Source organism: Kogia breviceps, chromosome 17, assembly GCF_026419965.1.
Source record: "Kogia breviceps isolate mKogBre1 chromosome 17, mKogBre1 haplotype 1, whole genome shotgun sequence".
Lineage (NCBI taxonomy): Eukaryota > Metazoa > Chordata > Mammalia > Artiodactyla > Physeteridae > Kogia > Kogia breviceps.
The window spans coordinates 76,677,856-76,694,277 of NC_081326.1; the positions used below are offsets into that span (position 1 = coordinate 76,677,856).

The window sequence follows — 16,422 nt, forward strand, 5'->3', positions numbered from 1 at the left end:
CGGGACTCGGCGCTCGCGCAGGAAGCTCTGCGGCGGTGACCGCGGGACGTGTGGCCACTGGACCACCCGAGGTGACAGGCGTCCCACAGGAGGACGCCGTGTCCCCAAGTGTCCTGAGAGTCCGGAGGGACACAGTGAGGAGACGCAAGAGGCTGACCTCTGAGCCTCAGGCCCAGGAGCAGCGCCTGGCCCCCGAAAAGGGGAAGGAAGAGAGACCTACTCCGGGCCTAAATTATTCACAAGAAAAGGGAACGCGCCTCTTTAACAAGCCCGCGCTTTGTGAAGCAGGCTTAACAATTCCACTTGATTCAGTGGGATATTACAAACTCTCTGGGGCCCGTCTGAGGACTTCCACTTCAGGAGCAAGGTGACGACTCAGCACTTTTTGTATTATTTAGAGAACAAAATTAACCCTCGCCGGCCCAGGCCGCCGCTTCTGCTTCTGCCGGATCCGGCCTGCTCAGCGCTTTTCCCGCCTATAATTACAAGCCGCTATCCATCATGGGGCAGCCTCGCAGCCCGCAGCCCGAAAGGGACGCAGTAAGCACTTCCACTGATAGAGGCACACCTTAAAGACCGCTTTGATATTTTCATTTAAATGGAATCTCTTACAATAATCATCCCCAGCCTCCGGGGGTCGTGCCGCCCCCCTGTCCCACCTGGGCTGCTCTGGAGCTGCCTGCTGGGCCCCGGCTCCAGCAAGGGCCGCCCTCAGGGTCACCGCCGGCTCTGCCGGCTCCCTTGGCTTGGGGCCCAGGGTCTGCAGAGCCCGGCCCGGCCCGGCCCTTAGGCTTGGGGCAGGAGGAAGAGGATCCGGGGAAGGGCTCCGCGCAGGAAGGGAGGGGTGCGGCGCGCGACGCGGGGGCCGGGCCGGGCAGCTGGCCCCACGCTGACACGCACTCCCCAGGCCCAGGGCCCAGGCCTGGTCCCCCACGGCAGACGACGGGTCCCCGAGGCAGGGCAGTCACTCACAAGTGTGTGGGCAAGGGTGGCGGCGGGCCTTGCTGCAGCCCTAGGCTGGTGAGGAGGCTCCCTCTCGGGGCACCGGGCCCGAAGAGGCCTGTCCGGGGTCCCCCACGGCCGCGTGGCCTCCCCCCAGCGCCCCCGGGCCCGCGGGGGTGGGCCCTCCCGGAAGGAGCTGCCGGGGGGGCTTTCCCAGCCACGGCAGCCCCTGTGCTGAGCTGAGCTGAGCCCACAGGTGAGGACACGAGGACACGCCCGCGGGCCCCGCCCCCGCCCCCGCCCCTCACCTTTGCACCCAGCGGGCAGTAGCCTTTGAGGAAGTCAGTGCAGACCTCCGCCTTTCGGGACACGTAGACGTGGCTGTAGGGACAGTTGCTGTTGCTGCAGATCCCTTTCAGGAAGTAGGAGCACACGGGCATCTGGTGGGGGGCGGGAAGGCAGTGAGGCCGAGGGCGGGCCACGTCCCCCGAGCCTCACTCCTCACCCCACTTCACAGGCAGGAACGCTGGGAGCCCAGGGCCCCCCCCCCCCCCGGGCTCCACGGCCAGACATGAGCCGCACACTGACTGTGGAAATAAACAGTGCCGGCCAGCAGGAGGGGCCGCCCGCCCTGAAGTCAGACCCTCAGCCTCCCCAGGAGGCGTGGTCGCCCGGGCAGAGCATGTCTGCCCTCACACGGGCCAGATGCGGGGACTGAGACGGGGCACCCAGCCCGGCAGGCTGGCTCAGGCCCAGATGTGCTGTCACCTGAGTCCATCACCTGCCCCGAGCCTGCCTGGTTTGCAGGGTGTACGGCTGGGCCAGGAGCAGGTTGGTCTAGAAGAGCAGGGCTTGGGGCTAGGAGGGAGGCAGCGCGTGGGGGCTCTATGTCAGCCCGTAGGGCCTGAAATCCAGTAGGGTTTCCAGCTGCCTGACGCGTGGACACCTGGCAGCGTCCGTGAACTGGAGACCTGACTTGACCTGGTGCAGCCTGGCCGCGGGGCTCTGCTGAGCACTGACTGCAGGCGGGCACTGTGGAGGACTGGTGCAGAGGGCAGGCTCCCAGCACCCCGGCCCGTCGGCAGGTGGGCCCAGGGGAGAGCTGGTGGGGGACACCGGGTGGGCAGCCCCCCTTCTCCCCCCGTGGGGGGACTGAGGCCTGAGGGCCGGCAGACGGCGGGAGGGGAGGGTGTGTGCCCCTGAAGCCACCACTCTTCTGGGCAGACTCCTCGGGTGGGGCCCCTGGGGTGAGCCCTGCCCCTCCTGCAGGCCAGCCTCCTGGGGGGATGGAACCTTGCCACGAGCTCAGAGCTCACACAGCTGTCACCCTGCAGGTCTCACACCTTCCACAGGCCTGACACCTCTCGGGGGCCTCCTCCCTCCGCTGTCAGACCTGCCTGCCCTGCCCACGTGGTCCCCGGGCACCCCCCACTGCTGGCCTCTCCCGGCCGGACTCCTCACCGCACCCCACTGGACTCCCGCCTGCCTGCAGAGGACACACAGGGGATTCAAAAAGCCACTTTTCTGGGGAGGGGCGTGGGGTGGGGGGGAGCTGAATACGACTACAGCTAAGGAGGAAAGGAGAGAAAGCAGAGAAACAAAGGGTGATTTAGCGAGGAGACTTTATTTTTAATTGTCTTTTAACTGCAGCGCAGAAGGCAGCGGCCGGCCTGGGGCTGGCAGTGCCGTGGCTGCAGACAATTCCCTTAATGTGCGTTTTGATACAGGGCCCAAATTAGCGCTAATAAAAGGGTAATAAAGCCAACTCTTGCACCAAACGGAACTCCTCTAGCTGTCAGCACCACTATCAAGAGGAAACTGCGTTCTCATTTCAATTAACCTTGTTTGCACCCAGCACGTCCACACAAATAACAATAACATTAATTCAGGCCGCTGGTGCGGGGCTTCCGCGTTAGACAGCTCAGAGCCGGAGCCGGCGCTAATGAACCCGAAACTCGACGTGAATTTCCAAATTGCTCACAGCAGAGTTTCGAAGCTCTGCTAGGGAGAAAAATGCTGATTCTTTTCAAGTTCCTCAAGGGGAAAAGCTGCAGCAGCAGCAGCACCTCCGCCAGATCCTGCCTCCGCTGACCCGCCGCAGCCCCCGCTCCGGGCGGCGGGCGGCCCCCCGGCCAGCACTGACCCCTGACATCAGAGCTCCCCACACTGTAGGCGGCCCAGCTGTGCGCCCCTCTCCGCCACGGCCCGGCCCCACACAGCTGCCCCTCGCCAAGCCCAGGCGCACCTGGGGGCCACCGGGCACGTGGCGGGACGGAGGGGCAGAGCCTCCAGGTCCCACCCCCGGCCCCACGGGCGCAGGGGACAGGGGAAAACTCACCTTCTCCTTGGAGACGTGGTGGGAGAAGGGGCAGGTCCCGTCCGTTTTCTTGCACGTGCCCCGAACAAACCTAAGCGAACAGGGAGGGTCTGAGGGACGGGGAGCCTGGGGCAGCCCCCACCCGACCCGCAGGGAGGCCCCGGCGGGCACACCTGGTGCACACGGCCACCTTCTCGGGGTCGTGGATGTAGGGGCAGCGCTCGCCGCGGTTGCACCTGCCGAAGCGGTTGTAGTACATGCAGTACTCGTCCTTCCGCCGCCGCCGCCTCTGCCGCGCCTGCCGCACGATGGCCAGGCTGCGCTGCACGGCCCGGCTGGGGAGGGGGCGGACATCCGTGAGCCCCGGGAGGGCGGGGGGCACCCCCGCCCCCAACCCCAAGAGACGTACCTGGCCAGGGAGCGGCTGCAGCTACTGGCAGGGTCCAAGCGGCCTGTGGGGGGGGAGAGGCCGGGTCACTCCAGGCCCACCGCCCCAGGCTCCGCCCTCTCCCTGCTCACCTGCCTGGCACCGGCCCCACGGGATGCCCCACCCTCAGCTTGGGCACTGCCACCCCTCCAGGAAACCGCTTGCCCTCCTGGGCCCCTGCCAGGCCATCTCCCAGCCCCGTGCAGGGGAGAGGCCGAGGCGAGACGGCAGAAGCGGGCGGGGACGAAGGCTCAGGGACCAGATCTGGTGGCACAGCGCCCCAAGGCCACCCCGGTTGCTGGCCAGTGGTCTTTTTTTTTCTTAATTTATTTATTTTTGGCCGTGTTGAGTCTTCGTTGCTATGCACGGGCTTTTCTCTAGTTGAGGCGAGCGGGGGCTACTCTTCGTTGCGGTGCGCGGGCTTCTCTTGCTGCGGAGCACGGGCTCTAGGCGCGCGGGCTTCAGTAGTTGTGGCTCGCGGGCTCTAGAGCGCAGGCTCAGCAGTTGTGGCGCACGGGCTTAGTTGCTCCGCGGCGTGTGGGATCCTCCCGGACGAGGGCTCAAACCCGTGTCCCCTGCATTGGCAGGAGGATTCTTAACCAACCACTGCACCACCAGGGAAGCCCCTGGCCAGCGGTCTTGCCTCAAGGCAAGTGGTTCCAGGAACAGTGGGTGGTGGGGCTTCCCTGCCACCTCCTTCTGCCTGGAGGAAAACCCAGGGACACGTGACCTGAGTGGGGTCTGGGAATGCCACCACCTGGTTCTGCAGTAGTTAAGAATAGCTTATTTAAAGCATCGTAAGATAAAAACAAAAAAGATGTGTACGGCCACAAATCCTGAAACCCTCACTCCCAGGCCCTGAGGAAGCTGTGTGCCGACCTCGGCCTGTGTCGTGTGGCTGGAGGCCCTGGCGGGTACCCTCCCCTCACAGTTTCGGGGGCACCTTGTCAGACACTCCTCGGAACCCCACGGGCACAAACCAAGCAAGGCCTCTCTGAGGTCACTGACTGGTCTGAAGGGGAGTTGCTCACAAAGTGGTCAGTGGCGACGGGAAGGGGACAGGTGGACGCTCAGCCAAGGCAGCTGCGGTTTGGGTGGGGCTGGGCCCTGGGGGCAGGGGATGCGGGGCAGGCGGGCGGCACTGTCTTCTGCCGTGTGAGCTCACCCCACAGAAGGGGCGTCCGGGCTAACATACGACTCCCGCCTGCCTTTTTGATACCAGGTCACTCCCCAGGACCAAGGCGGGCCGGGCAGGGCGAGAGCTGCTCAGGATGGCCGCCGTTCCTCAACACACACATGACCCTTCCCAGACCAGATCCGGTTTCCCACAGGCAGCTGCTGAAACGGATCCGGCAGCAGGAGGCACGAGTGACATCACTCAGAAATTCTAGGGACCTGAGGCGATGACAAAGCATCCCGGGTTTAAAAAGGGACGTCCCCAAGCTGCCTGGCCCCGAGCCCCCCCCCCCCCCCCCGACCGGAGCCGGAGCCGGAGCCACGTGGGAGGGCTGGGCAGGGGGCCCTCCTGTCACCTGTAGGGCCCCCTCCCTGGCTCGCCCCAGGGTGTCCTCTCCCAGGGCCCGCCCAGCTTCATCTCGCGAGCTCCACACCCAGTCACACCAGCGTTCTGACACTTCGCGCGGCCTGTCCAAACCCAAAGCGCTTTGCGCCGCACGGGCCGGACCCTCAGACGCCCTCCTCCACAGCCCAGCCTCTGCTAAGCCCGGACCGCTCCCTGGACGCTCTGTGAGCCCGTTCTGGGCCAGTGCCCTCACTGCCTGCTGGAGCTGCCCTCCGGCCAGTGTCCGCCCTCCTCCGAGCCTCAGTCTCCTCGAGTTAAAAAAGGCGGCTCCGGGGCTCTGCAGCAAGACCCCCGCGGGAGCGAAGCGCTCTGCACGGCGGCCCAGGCGGCTGAGTTACTGTGTGTGAAAGGCGGAAGGGAACGCGACGACACAGAAGGGAGAGGGGGCGCTCAGAGGGTGAGGGCTGGCGGGGAGGGGGTCTTAGGAGGGCTCCAGGCCATACTGGGGTCTGGTTTCCAGGCCGGGGACACCCATCCTCGGGGTGGCAGCGGAGGCTGGCCCAGATGGCCCGCGGTGGCCCACCGCCTGCCAGCCTGGGGGTGACAGCGCAACCTGATCACCGTCGGTGAGCGCGGCTTCCGGGGCAGTCACCCAGGCTGCCAGTGGCGCCCTGGCGCCATCTGCTCCCGCCACGGACCCGCTGGCGTCATGTGCCTGCCTGTCAGAGCGGCCCGCAGGCCTGGCCTTGGGGCGCCTGGCCTCGGTCGGGGAGGCGCGGGGCGGGGGGCGGGGCAGGGGGCGGGGCGGGCAGGTTTACTCCTCTTGCCAATGCCACTCTTAAAAAGATGCCACTGCAGGGCCCTGTAGGAGTTTTCGCAAGAACAGGAGGCACCTTTTCAAATACTTCGTGGTGCTAAAAATTGCACATAAAGTAGCTGTTTGAAAAGAGGCGTGGAGGCGCTGAAAAGTTCAGCTGAAGACCCTTGGTGACCTCAGAGCAGGAGGCACTGAGCCTTCTGGAGAGCTTGCACTTCCCAGGGGTCTTCCCAAAATAGACTCAGGCGGTCAGGCAGCCCCCCCACCCCCCCGCCCCGCACTACCTGCCCAGGGCGCGTGGTGGCAGGTCAGCAGCTCCCCACCACAGCCTACGACTGCCCCGGTCTGGGGCCTGGGGCTCAGAAGAAGCCTGGGAGCCAGGCCTGCAGCCCCGGCTGAGCAAGGCGGCTCTGACAGGGGACTCGCGGCTTCTGCTCCGCTGCAGGGACCTGCTGGCTCCTGGGGCCGAGGCACAGGCCAGGCCCAGTGGAGCCCCCCATCAGAGCCCCTGCCTGGGAGGACCCCCCGCCAGGTTTCAGGCCAAAGCATGTGGGGAGGGGCCCCAGGGTTGGGCCCTTTGCGGGGGCAGACCTTAGACCTGGGAGGAAGTGCTTGGCCCCGGGCTTCCTGGGAAGCGAGGCGTGCCTGCTAGAAGGCCCTGCCCCTGGGGCTCGGGAGCTGGGTAGGGCAAGGCTCTCCCCCACGAAGCCTGGGGTGGATCGGGCACCCCAACCGGGGGCTGATGCTGTCCCCGAAAGGCTGGCAGCCAGGAGGAGAGGGGGTGGAGCCCCCGCCCCCTCCCAAGGAGGCCTGCACTTTCTCACTGGAGTCAAAGTTCTGTCAACTCCGGAGGAGAAAATTTATTTCTTTAATTATCATTCACCTAAGCGGGCTGCTGGCCCACAGGCATTCCCACAGCTGGGAGCAATCCACCGTCCTTACAGCCAGGAGTCAGCCGCCCGTACGGGGGTCCAGGCAGCTGGTGCTGTGTTGGGCCGGCCTCGTGCCCCCAGGACAGGCTGCCCTGTGGTCTGTGCTCCAGACCCCACCTCCCTGCCCCGACCCTGAGGTGGGAGGGCTGAGCCCCAGGACTGCCCCTTGGCCGCCAGCGGGCTAGTCAGCAGGGCGTGGGCAGCTGTGGTCTGCAGGAGCGGGTCGGCAGGAGGAGGCCCCCATCCTCACGTAATCGCCCAGAGGCTGGAGGGCTGGGGGGAGAGGGGTGGGGAAGGCCAGGGCGCTACCCTGCAGCCGTCCAGTCCCTGCCGCTCTGTCTGAGCGGGAAGGTGGGATTCTGCGGAGCTCAGCAGCCGGAGGGCGGCGGGCTCAGCGTGGCATCCTCCCCGGGGAGAAGCATCGCAGCCCCCTCCCTCCCCGGCCAGCTGCCGGCTCAGGCGGCGGGCCGTGCCCCACATTCCCTGACGCCGGCCCCTCCCACCTTCTCTGACCGCACCCCGGGGCGGCAGCTGGCTCAGACCCGGGGCCCAGTGCCCAGCAGGTGGCTCGAACGTGGGGCCCCGCGATGCCCGTGGGCAGGCGGAGTCCAAACCCGCTTCCTCCTCTCGGCCTCCAGGCGCCTCTCCTCTGCCTGGACGTGGGGACGCGAGGAGCCCAGGTGGCGCCCGGTCCCACAGGCGCGCCGGCCCATTTCGGCTCAGGCTCACGTGCAGCCCAGGGTCCCGGCGAGGGCCAGGATGACCCCAGACCACAACCTGTCCAGCCCAAGGGAGGACAGCAGGGAGTGGAGCCGGGGTCCTGCCTGCTGGGCCGGTCGTGAGGGTGGGGCGGGGCCCGGGCATAGCCGGGGCCAGAGGTCGGGCCCACAGAGAGGCTTGGTCCCTCGGTCCCTCGGGCTGCCAGATGGCCTCTCTGGCGAGCGGCTGCTGCAAACCCTGTGGGTTTGTCTGGATGCCCGGGCACCCACGGCCCTCTCCAGCCCGCCAGCAGGCCTGGCTGCGGCAGCCCGGTGAGGCGCCCGGCTTGGGGAAGCAGCAGGCGGGACGCGGCCACGGACAGAGGAGGGGTCTGAGGTCCCTGCCCTCTGAGATGCCCGCAGCTGCGTGTGGGCCCCACAGACTACGAACACACGTGCTGCAGGACCGCTGAGCTCTGGCGTCAGAGGCAATCGGGGTGGGGCAGGGCTGTTCCCTGACCCCAGGCACCAGCCCCTCGCGGCCGAGTCTCACCACGGCCCCGAGGAGGCCCGGCCAGGGCTCTGCACCTGCTCCTCCACCACCAGGCTCTCGAGGTCAGGGCAGAGGCCCTGAGAGCTCACACAGTCCAACCCCTCAAGGTGGGAACAGGCAGGAAGCAGGTGGAGAGTCTCTGTCCTGGGGAGCCCGGGGCACCTGGCCTGGAATTAGGCAGCTGGGTGCCCCAGGCCAACAGACAGAGGCCCTGGGAGAAGAGAGGCAGGGCTTCCAGGAGGGGCCCTCCAGCTGTCACCCACGCCCCACCTCCTCCCTGGACCGGGCCTCTTCTCCCTCCTGCCCCTTCGGGCGGGCAGGGCTGGGGGCTGGGGGTACCTGGGCCCGTGCGACCCCCATACCACCTGCAACCTCCGCCCGTTTTCCCTTTTCGACAGCAAAGGAAAAGAGTAAAATTGGACTGAAACCAAAATACTTTTCTAGTTAATGTGCACAATAAGCAAATCCAAAGCGTCTCCTTCTCCGCGGCCTGCCGCGGGGGCGCACGTGGTGGCGACGGCCTCCAGGCACAGCGGGGAGGCGTTGCCAAAGCGATTAGGCACTGCAGCCCCAGGTGTTCACTCGCCCAGGCCGCGTTTACCATACCTGGCTCATCTCCTTTGTCCGGGAGCAAAACACAGAAAATCAGAGGCGGCTTAGCCAAGCAAGAGGCAGGTGCACCCAAGCCATCCCTGGGGGGCCTCCCCATCATGGCCGCGGCCAGCCTGGTGAGGGGCAATTCCTGAGGCTCTGCGGGCAGCAGTGAAATGGCCCTGGGGCTGGGGCACCGTCTGGGAAGCCGCTCGGGCCGGCCCCGGGAGAGCCCCAGGCCTGGGGCCTCAGACGGGTGGCCGGCCTGGAGCGACAGCGCACGCACAGCCCTCACCCGCCTCACCCGCCGGGAGCCTCACCTGCGCGCAGGAGGGGCCTGCTGCCCCCGTCTCCATAGGTCTTGGAGAGCTTGTTGGCCGACACCTTGTAGAGGACGCCTCCGATGCAACGGTAGCCTCTGCTCCGCCACCGAGGGGAGCCGGGCGGGGCTTTCCCACCCGCTGCAGCAGTACGCAGGCCGTTCAGCACCGAGGACCTGTGAGGACAGGGAACGCCTGTCAGCCCAGCCCCGGGGCCCGAGGTCGGGAAACCTCTGTCCCCCGCCCTCCGCCGGCACAGGAGGGGGCACCCTCAACCCCACCAACCAGGCTGGGACTGAGCCTCCCCCTCCCGACACGCGCGCCCCTGCGATGCGGCTTCGAGGGGGCTCCTTTGTGCCCTCGGTGCCTGCGCTAAGGTGGCCCTGAGGGCCTACCCCAAGGCCTGTGGCCCTCACCACTGCCCGGGGACACCTCCTGGACGCTGCCCCAGTGGTGCCACAGCCCACACTGTGCGGTCAGCAAGCCCCACTGCCCGTCCTGCCCGCCTCTCCTCCCGCTGCACAGGGGGCCCTGCACGGAGACTGGGAGGGGACAGGACCACAGACCCCGCTCCCGCCGGCAAGCTGCGTCGGGGGAAAGACTGAGGTCTCCTCGAGGTCAGAGGCTGGCGGAGGACTGAGCCGCCTGTCCTGGGGTTAGCGGACGCCCAGGCCAGCCCAAGGGCAGATGGGTCGGGAGAAGTCCCGCGACAGGCACGCGGCGGGCGGCGGCCAACCCCCCAGACTCAGGCCCCACAGACGGCAGGCCTGCGGCTGCCTCGAGGGGTCTGAGGTCCTCCCGCTGCCCAGGGCCTCAGGGCTCCAGAAGGATTGGCCTTGCCCCCCCCCCAACCCGTGCGGTGCGTTTCAGCAGGAATCTGTTTATGCAAATTGCGCTTACTTCCCTATGAGCTCAGTTTCTGCTCATCACGCTGTCACCGCCCAGTGTACACTCAGGCCCCACCGGCAAACCCGGGCAAGGGAGCACCGGCTGTCACGTGAGCATCACCTCTACCCGAAGGTGGCCCCCAAGCAGCAGGAGGGGCGGGGCGTGAGGAGGGTGGCCCTACTGCAGGCAACGCCACCAGCAGCAGCTTGGGGCCCAGCAGAGGAGCCAGCTGGAGTCAGGGCCTGTCCTGGGGCACACATGGCACCCTCCCTCTGGGCTCTCCAAAGTGCTCCCGCTGAGGCCCCCACGCCCTGCAGCCCCTTCCCCTGAGAGCATAGGAACCCCAACTCCACCTGGGCAGCAGCACACCCTCTCCTGGCTCCCCAGGGCCAGGGAGGGGGCCCAGACCCGGGTCTGAAGTGCAGACGGGACGCGGCGGGCCTCCGGGCACCCTAGCACACAAGCTGGCCCGCCCCCTGGCCCCCATCTCTCCATCTGCGAGTTGGGGGTCGTTCTAACCAGCCGAGTGAGCCGAGTGCTGGGGACGTGGAGCAGCAGCACCAGGCGGGAAGCCGAGGAGGCCCGCCAGAAAGCGCGTAACCCCGTTTCCCTCAATTAAAACTTAAGTTCACAAGCGCCAATCTTGCAGCGAAGGACTCCTGCCGAGGGTCCTCGGCGGCCCGGCTCATGCTGGCCGTGCCGACAGGCTCCAGCTGTCCTCTCGCGGGGCGCGCGGACACCCTCTGGGGGAGGAGCCAGACCTCCAGGCTCTCCGGGACCTTGGGACCGCCGATCCACCCGCCTTGGCCTCAGGGCATCTGCATGTCCAGGGGGCACCTGCCCCGCCCCCTGGGCTCACAGCAAGGCCAGGTGGAGGTGTGGGGGGGGGCAGGGCTGGCTGGGGTCTCCCCCCCTCACTGCGGCGCGCTGTCAGCCTTGGGAGCCCAGGACCCTCGGCAGGAGCCATGGCTGTTGCCCGGAAGGCTCGGCTCGGCCCGAGTCCTGATCCCCAGGGTTGAGAGCAGAGCCCAGGCCAGCGGTCACCACAGCTCACTTGGCCCGAGGCCGAGAGGCCCCCGCCAGCCCTGGCCCCCAGCCCCACACCGTCCCCAGCCCTCGAGGTCTCCCCGCCCACAAGGCAGCTGCCCTTTCATATGCCAGCCCCGGGCCAGGGGCAGCGTCGGGCCCCCCCCACTCCGCAGCCCCCACCTGCGCACCCGGGGCCGCCCCCCGAGCGCCGGCTGCTCGTGGCGCTCAGGCCCTCACCACGGGGCGGCCGCTCAGGGCCGGCCCCCAGCCTCCCGCACAGGCTGTGCGTCGCGATCGTGGGACTGCGCCCGCCGGGAACAAAGACGCGCTCAGCCGCCCCTCCACGCACGGGGGGCACCCCCTCTCCCACCTGCCTCTCCCTCTGCCCACGGCGCTGGCCCCCATCAGACACGAGAGACGGCGGGGGGGAGTCCGGCCCTTCGAGGGCTGAGGAAGCTCCCCACCCGTGGGCATGCGCTCCTGGCTGAGGCTGGACAGGGACAGACCACCGCCCCCAGAGGCAGCCACGCAGGTCACGCTGTGGGGTTCAAGCAGCACGTGGCAGCCCAAGGAAGAGGAGGCCCCGCCCAGGCAGGACCCAGCAGGGTGGAGGCCGGCAGGTCCCGGGGTCAGAAGGAACTGGAAGCTTCAGGTCAGAGCGTGTGCCGGCCCCCTCGGGCGGCCCCCCACGAGGGCCTGCGTCCCACAGCTCTGCGCACGGAGAAGCCTCCGTCTGGGGCTGTTGCTGGCCACCCCCCGTGCCCAGGAGAAGAAGTGGCCCCGTTAATCACTGCCTTCCGCGATTTGCTCTTACAGCTAAGATGCCCGTCTCAGGTGACACTTCTTTCTCGGGACAACGCTGATTATTCTCATGGGTGAGCACGACCAACCGATCCACCCCCTTTCCGACCCGGGAAGCCCTGGCCCTGGGCTCCGGTGCAGTGGCGGGGCGACTGCGGGCCTCTGGGAGGAGCGGAGCCGCAGCAGGCCTCCTGCTCCGAGGTCCTGGCTCTGTGCTCACAGTCTGTGCTCACACCTGGGCCCGAGGACCCCGCATGCCTGGGCACAGGGCTGCAGCGCGACAACAGCCCTGGAGCCACAGCTCCCAGGGGCACCCCAGGAGCCTGGGAGCCAAGCTGGGAGAAGCTGCCTTCTGCATTCCCAGATGGTGCCCTGGGGCTGCCTGGGGGAGGTGGATGCACCCAAAGAACTCGGGGAGGGCTGGCGAGGGCTGGGGAGGGCCCCCCGCCCATGGAAACCAGCCTGGCCCGCAGCCTCGCAGAGCCGCCTCTGCCCTCTCCTCTCCCGCTGGTCCCGCTGACTTTGGACCTGTGGACGGGCAGGTGCCGGGCGGGCAGGGGCCAGAACAGTGGGCTGGGGGGCACCCCCCCAAAACGCCTTGTAGCTTTTCATTGCCGTGGGTGTCACAGCACTCCAGTAAATTGTTACCCTAATGGAGAGGACAGCCTTTGGAAACGAACTGTACTGAGAAGAGGGGATAAAATTAATGAGATAATAGCAGGGCCAAGGACCCGGAGAACGCGCCTGCCCTCGCAGCAAGGGCCTGTAATTCCTTTTCTACAACAGGAGCCTCAGATCTAAAGGCTTCTCCCATCCGTCCGGCAGGCCCATGCCGCCAGGAAATTTCATTAACGCTGGAAAATAGGAAAGGTATTAAGCGTGGATAATGAAGGCAGGGAGGGAACGGGGCCTTAAGATAGTCCTCTTTCTCGCCTTTGTAATGGGAGGCATGAACTTTCCCTTCAAATCCATTTCTAATCCATTTGAAATACTACAGCAAATTATCTTTCCTTCAGCCCGAAAGCGGCCAGCCAATTTACTCCGAATAGCAGTGACAATGCCCCAGGATTTATCACCATAACCTTGACTACTCTGGGGTGAGGGCTGGGCCTCCCCTCGGCCCCCTGGGGGCCACGAAGGACAGGTGGGGGGGAGATAACGTTTTAAATGAAAAGCGGCAGTAATGGGGAGAAAGACACACACGCCACAAAAGTAGGTTTAAAAAGAAAAGTGGTCCGCGTGTCTGCTGCCTGGGGAGCAGCTAGAAACTTCTAGGCCCAAGGCCATCCAGCAACTCCAAGGGGCTCGGCCAGCGGGGCGCACTGCCAGCAGTGGCCGAGTGCCCAGCCTGCCAGGGCTGCCCCAGCCCCCGGCGGTTTTGAAGGCTGGTCCTGGACACCCAGGCTCCCCGCACGCTCCCTGGCCACTGCCCAAGCAGGCCCGTGCAGCCCCCAACGCCGTGCGCAGGGCGCCCCTGCTGCGGGCCTGCTTCTCGGGCTGCACGGCTGAGATGGGCCCACCCAGGGCTTCCTCGGCTAAGCGGCCTGGCAGCCGGGGGCGCAGGTGTGCACGCACGGAGAGGACAGGCAGCCCAGCTCCTGAGCACCACGCACCTCGCCCGCCCCGGCGCACCCAGGACCCTGGGCCGAGGACAGGCAGCCTGCCAGGCCACGTCACCTGGAGGCCCACAGAGCGGCCCCTCCTAAGGGAGGGCACAGTCAGGTGCAGGGAGGCGAGGGGCAGGGAGCCGGCCTGGCCCTGGAGACCCTGGAAGCAGCCCCAGCCTCCAGGACACCTGGGCAGGGCGAGCCTCACCCTGGAGCTGCGCCCGGCTGCCCAGGCCTCCTCGCCAGGTCCACTGGCCTTTACGCTGACACCGCCTCAGGCGCCAGCGAAGCCCCGCGGCTCCTCCTCAGCCGTCACTGCTCAGGTGGGGTGGCAGGACCACACTGGAGCTGAAGGGGCCCCGCTCCGGCGTATCCACTCCTGAGGGCTCCAGGCCTCTCAGCAACCAGTCCCAAGGCAGCCTGGCACAGGCCACGTGGACCCAGAGAGGGTTGGACAGACCCCGCTGGGGACAGGGCCAGGCCCAGGGAGCCCGCGCCTGGACAAGAAGCTGCTGAAGGAACTGATGGCTGTGTCCACACAGAAAGGCCCCTCAGGCACAGAGGTGTTTTGCTGGCACCTTCTTCCCGAGTCCCACAGACTGCCCCACCCCAGGATGGGGACGCAGCCCAGACCTCTGTCACCGTTACGCTGCCCTCTCGCCCCAGAGGCAGTCTGGGGTCCTGCCCTCATTCACGGCTCCCTGGTGGGGTCCCCGTCCCATCAGTTGGTTTGAAATAAGCTGCAAGGCTGCTCAAGCTCCCCGCGCTCCACCCGCGCCCCCTGCAGGCGGATCTGTCTGGCCCTCGACGGCCACTGCTTCCTGGAGTGCACGCGACCCCCCCGAGCCGGGCCTGTGCACGTGCCCAACCTCTGCCTGCCACACGGGTCTTCCCGGAGACCAAGCTCAGACGCCAGGTCCTTGGGAAGCCTCCCCCAAACCCCGACGGCTCACTGTCACGGGCCCCAGGCCCCGCACAGGGCCGTGTCACACCTGGGAGCGAGCACCGGGGGTGGGGGCCGTGCCGGTGAGCGGGGGCTCCAGTGAGCCGTGCTGGGTGAACGCACACCAGGAGGGAGGCTGGGGGGCCACCCGGGTCCCGCACACGGGGGTGCCCTGAGGCGTGAGGGGAGACACGCAGGCAGGAGACCTCGGTGGGTGGGAGACGGGACACGCGGGGCACTTAACACCAGGAGAGTCCCCTGGGCTCAGTTGGAGGGACTGAGGCCGGGAGGCGGGCGGCGGAGGGCCGGGAGGCGGACAGCGGAGGGCCGGGAGGCGGGCGGCGGAGGGCCGGGAGGCGGGCAGGCTGGCCAGGAGCAGAGAAAACCAGCGGGGAGGCATTTTTCAGGAAATGGAGCGGCTTCCACGCAGCTCCAGGCAAGCGGGGAGTGCGCCGTCAGCAGAAGGGGCGCCCGGGGAGGCGGCTGCGCGGCGAATCCCAAGTAGGTCAGGCTCAGCCGCTGCCGCCACCGTGACGGCTGCAAACTGCTTAAGCGGGCTTTCCACGGAAACGCTGACGGCCTGGCTCCCCGCCACAGGCTGTGCCCTCCCAGCCGAGGCCTCACTCGGGGTCCCGGCCGTCGTGCAGGGCATCCTGTCGCGCAGGTGCTGACAGAACGTTCTGGGTTCTGGGGGCGAGGGCCCAGGAGGGGTGGCGGGGCGGGCTCCCGGGAGCCAGGGACTCAGCGGATGGACGGACGGACGGACGGACGGTGTGGGCCTCGGGATGTCTGGGGCCACCTGGCCTCCTAGGACCCTCCTCCCGGCGCATGACGTGCTCCCAGCCACCCTGGGGCGGGGGCAAGGTGACGGCTCGGCTTCCCGGGACACACCTGCTTGCGGCGGACGCGGGGCTATGGCTCTGGTGGGAGCTGAGGCCTGAGGGCCCTGGTGGGTCGCGACAAGGACAGGATGGCCCTGGAGAGGGCTGACCGGCCCGGGACACAGGCTGAGCACTTGAGGGTGGAACTGGGGGGCCGGGGGGTGCAGGCCGGGGGCTGGCTCCCACAGGCCCCCCTGGCCCAGCAGGACACCTAGGCGTCGTCTCTGAGGGTGCTGCTCCTTCCCAAGGGACCCCTGCCCCAACTCTCCCTGGTAACAAACAGAAGTGATCTGGGGCGCCCCTGGCCAGCCGGCATCCGGTGGGCAACACTAACCGTGCTGCCCGCAGTACAAGCGCCACGGCTGCGTGATGGGGGGCTGGGTTGTTTCATGCGCTCCCATCTATTCAACTGGCGTTTCGATCAATGCATGCATTACAAGCTTTCCCTTTAAGAGCCCAATAAACAACAAGATAGAAAGTAAAATTCTCCATAAAATGACACTTTAAAAAATCCATTTCAGCTGAAGCTATTGGCGTTTTGTATGTTAGCTGCAAAGAAACAGGTATTATTGGGCCTTAATGGCCTCACTCCAGAGGGCAGAGTTCAGCTCGCGGGGCTGAGGGGCTGGTGGGGGGCCCGGAATCAGGCAGCCAAACGGCTGGTGTAGCCAGGGCGGGACCTCGGTCCTCTGCGCCCAGGGTCGCCCTCCAGGCTGGGCTGTCGCCCGGGGTCCCCGGCCCCTGACTGCTGGTGGGGGCAGGGCGGGCCCTCTTCCCCTGCTCCCTCGGGGCCCCTCCCACGTCGCTCTCTCTTGCCCCCCACCCCCGCCCCGCTCACCGTGCCATGGAGTCCAGCTCACCCACCCCAGCCCTCCCCCGCAGGGCTGCATCGGGGAGGGGCTCCACGTGGCAACAGACGAGGGCAGGCTGCCCAGGCAGCAGAGCGCCAGCCCGGGCCCCCTGGCTCCCAGGGGACACCCTGAAGGAGCCCTGGGCCAGTAGCCTGGCTCATCCGGTCCCGGCCTGCGACCCGAGGACGCCCCTGGGCACCACCCGTGATGCCCGGGCTTCAGGTCCAGCCCAGCCTCCACCGCCCTCCACGTCCCAGCTCGAGCCACGACCTCTGATTCTGCCCCTCAAGCCCCGAGGGCGCT

At 67.2% G+C, this 16,422-nt stretch overlaps 1 protein-coding gene across 2 annotated transcripts in view; it reads right to left on the bottom strand.

Annotated features, from left to right (window-relative positions):
* ZC3H3 (zinc finger CCCH-type containing 3) overlaps positions 1 to 16,422 on the bottom strand; it is a 73,403-nt gene that overhangs the window by 14,592 nt on the left and 42,389 nt on the right. For both annotated transcript variants that reach the window (XM_059043242.2, XM_059043245.2), the window contains exons 5-9: positions 9,120 to 9,295; positions 3,669 to 3,711; positions 3,433 to 3,594; positions 3,281 to 3,350; positions 1,251 to 1,382 (exon numbers count right to left, since the gene is read on the bottom strand). In XM_059043242.2, the coding sequence (XP_058899225.1) occupies positions 1,251 to 1,382; positions 3,281 to 3,350; positions 3,433 to 3,594; positions 3,669 to 3,711; positions 9,120 to 9,295 (583 nt within the window). The remainder of the gene's footprint in view (positions 1 to 1,250; positions 1,383 to 3,280; positions 3,351 to 3,432; positions 3,595 to 3,668; positions 3,712 to 9,119; positions 9,296 to 16,422) is intronic.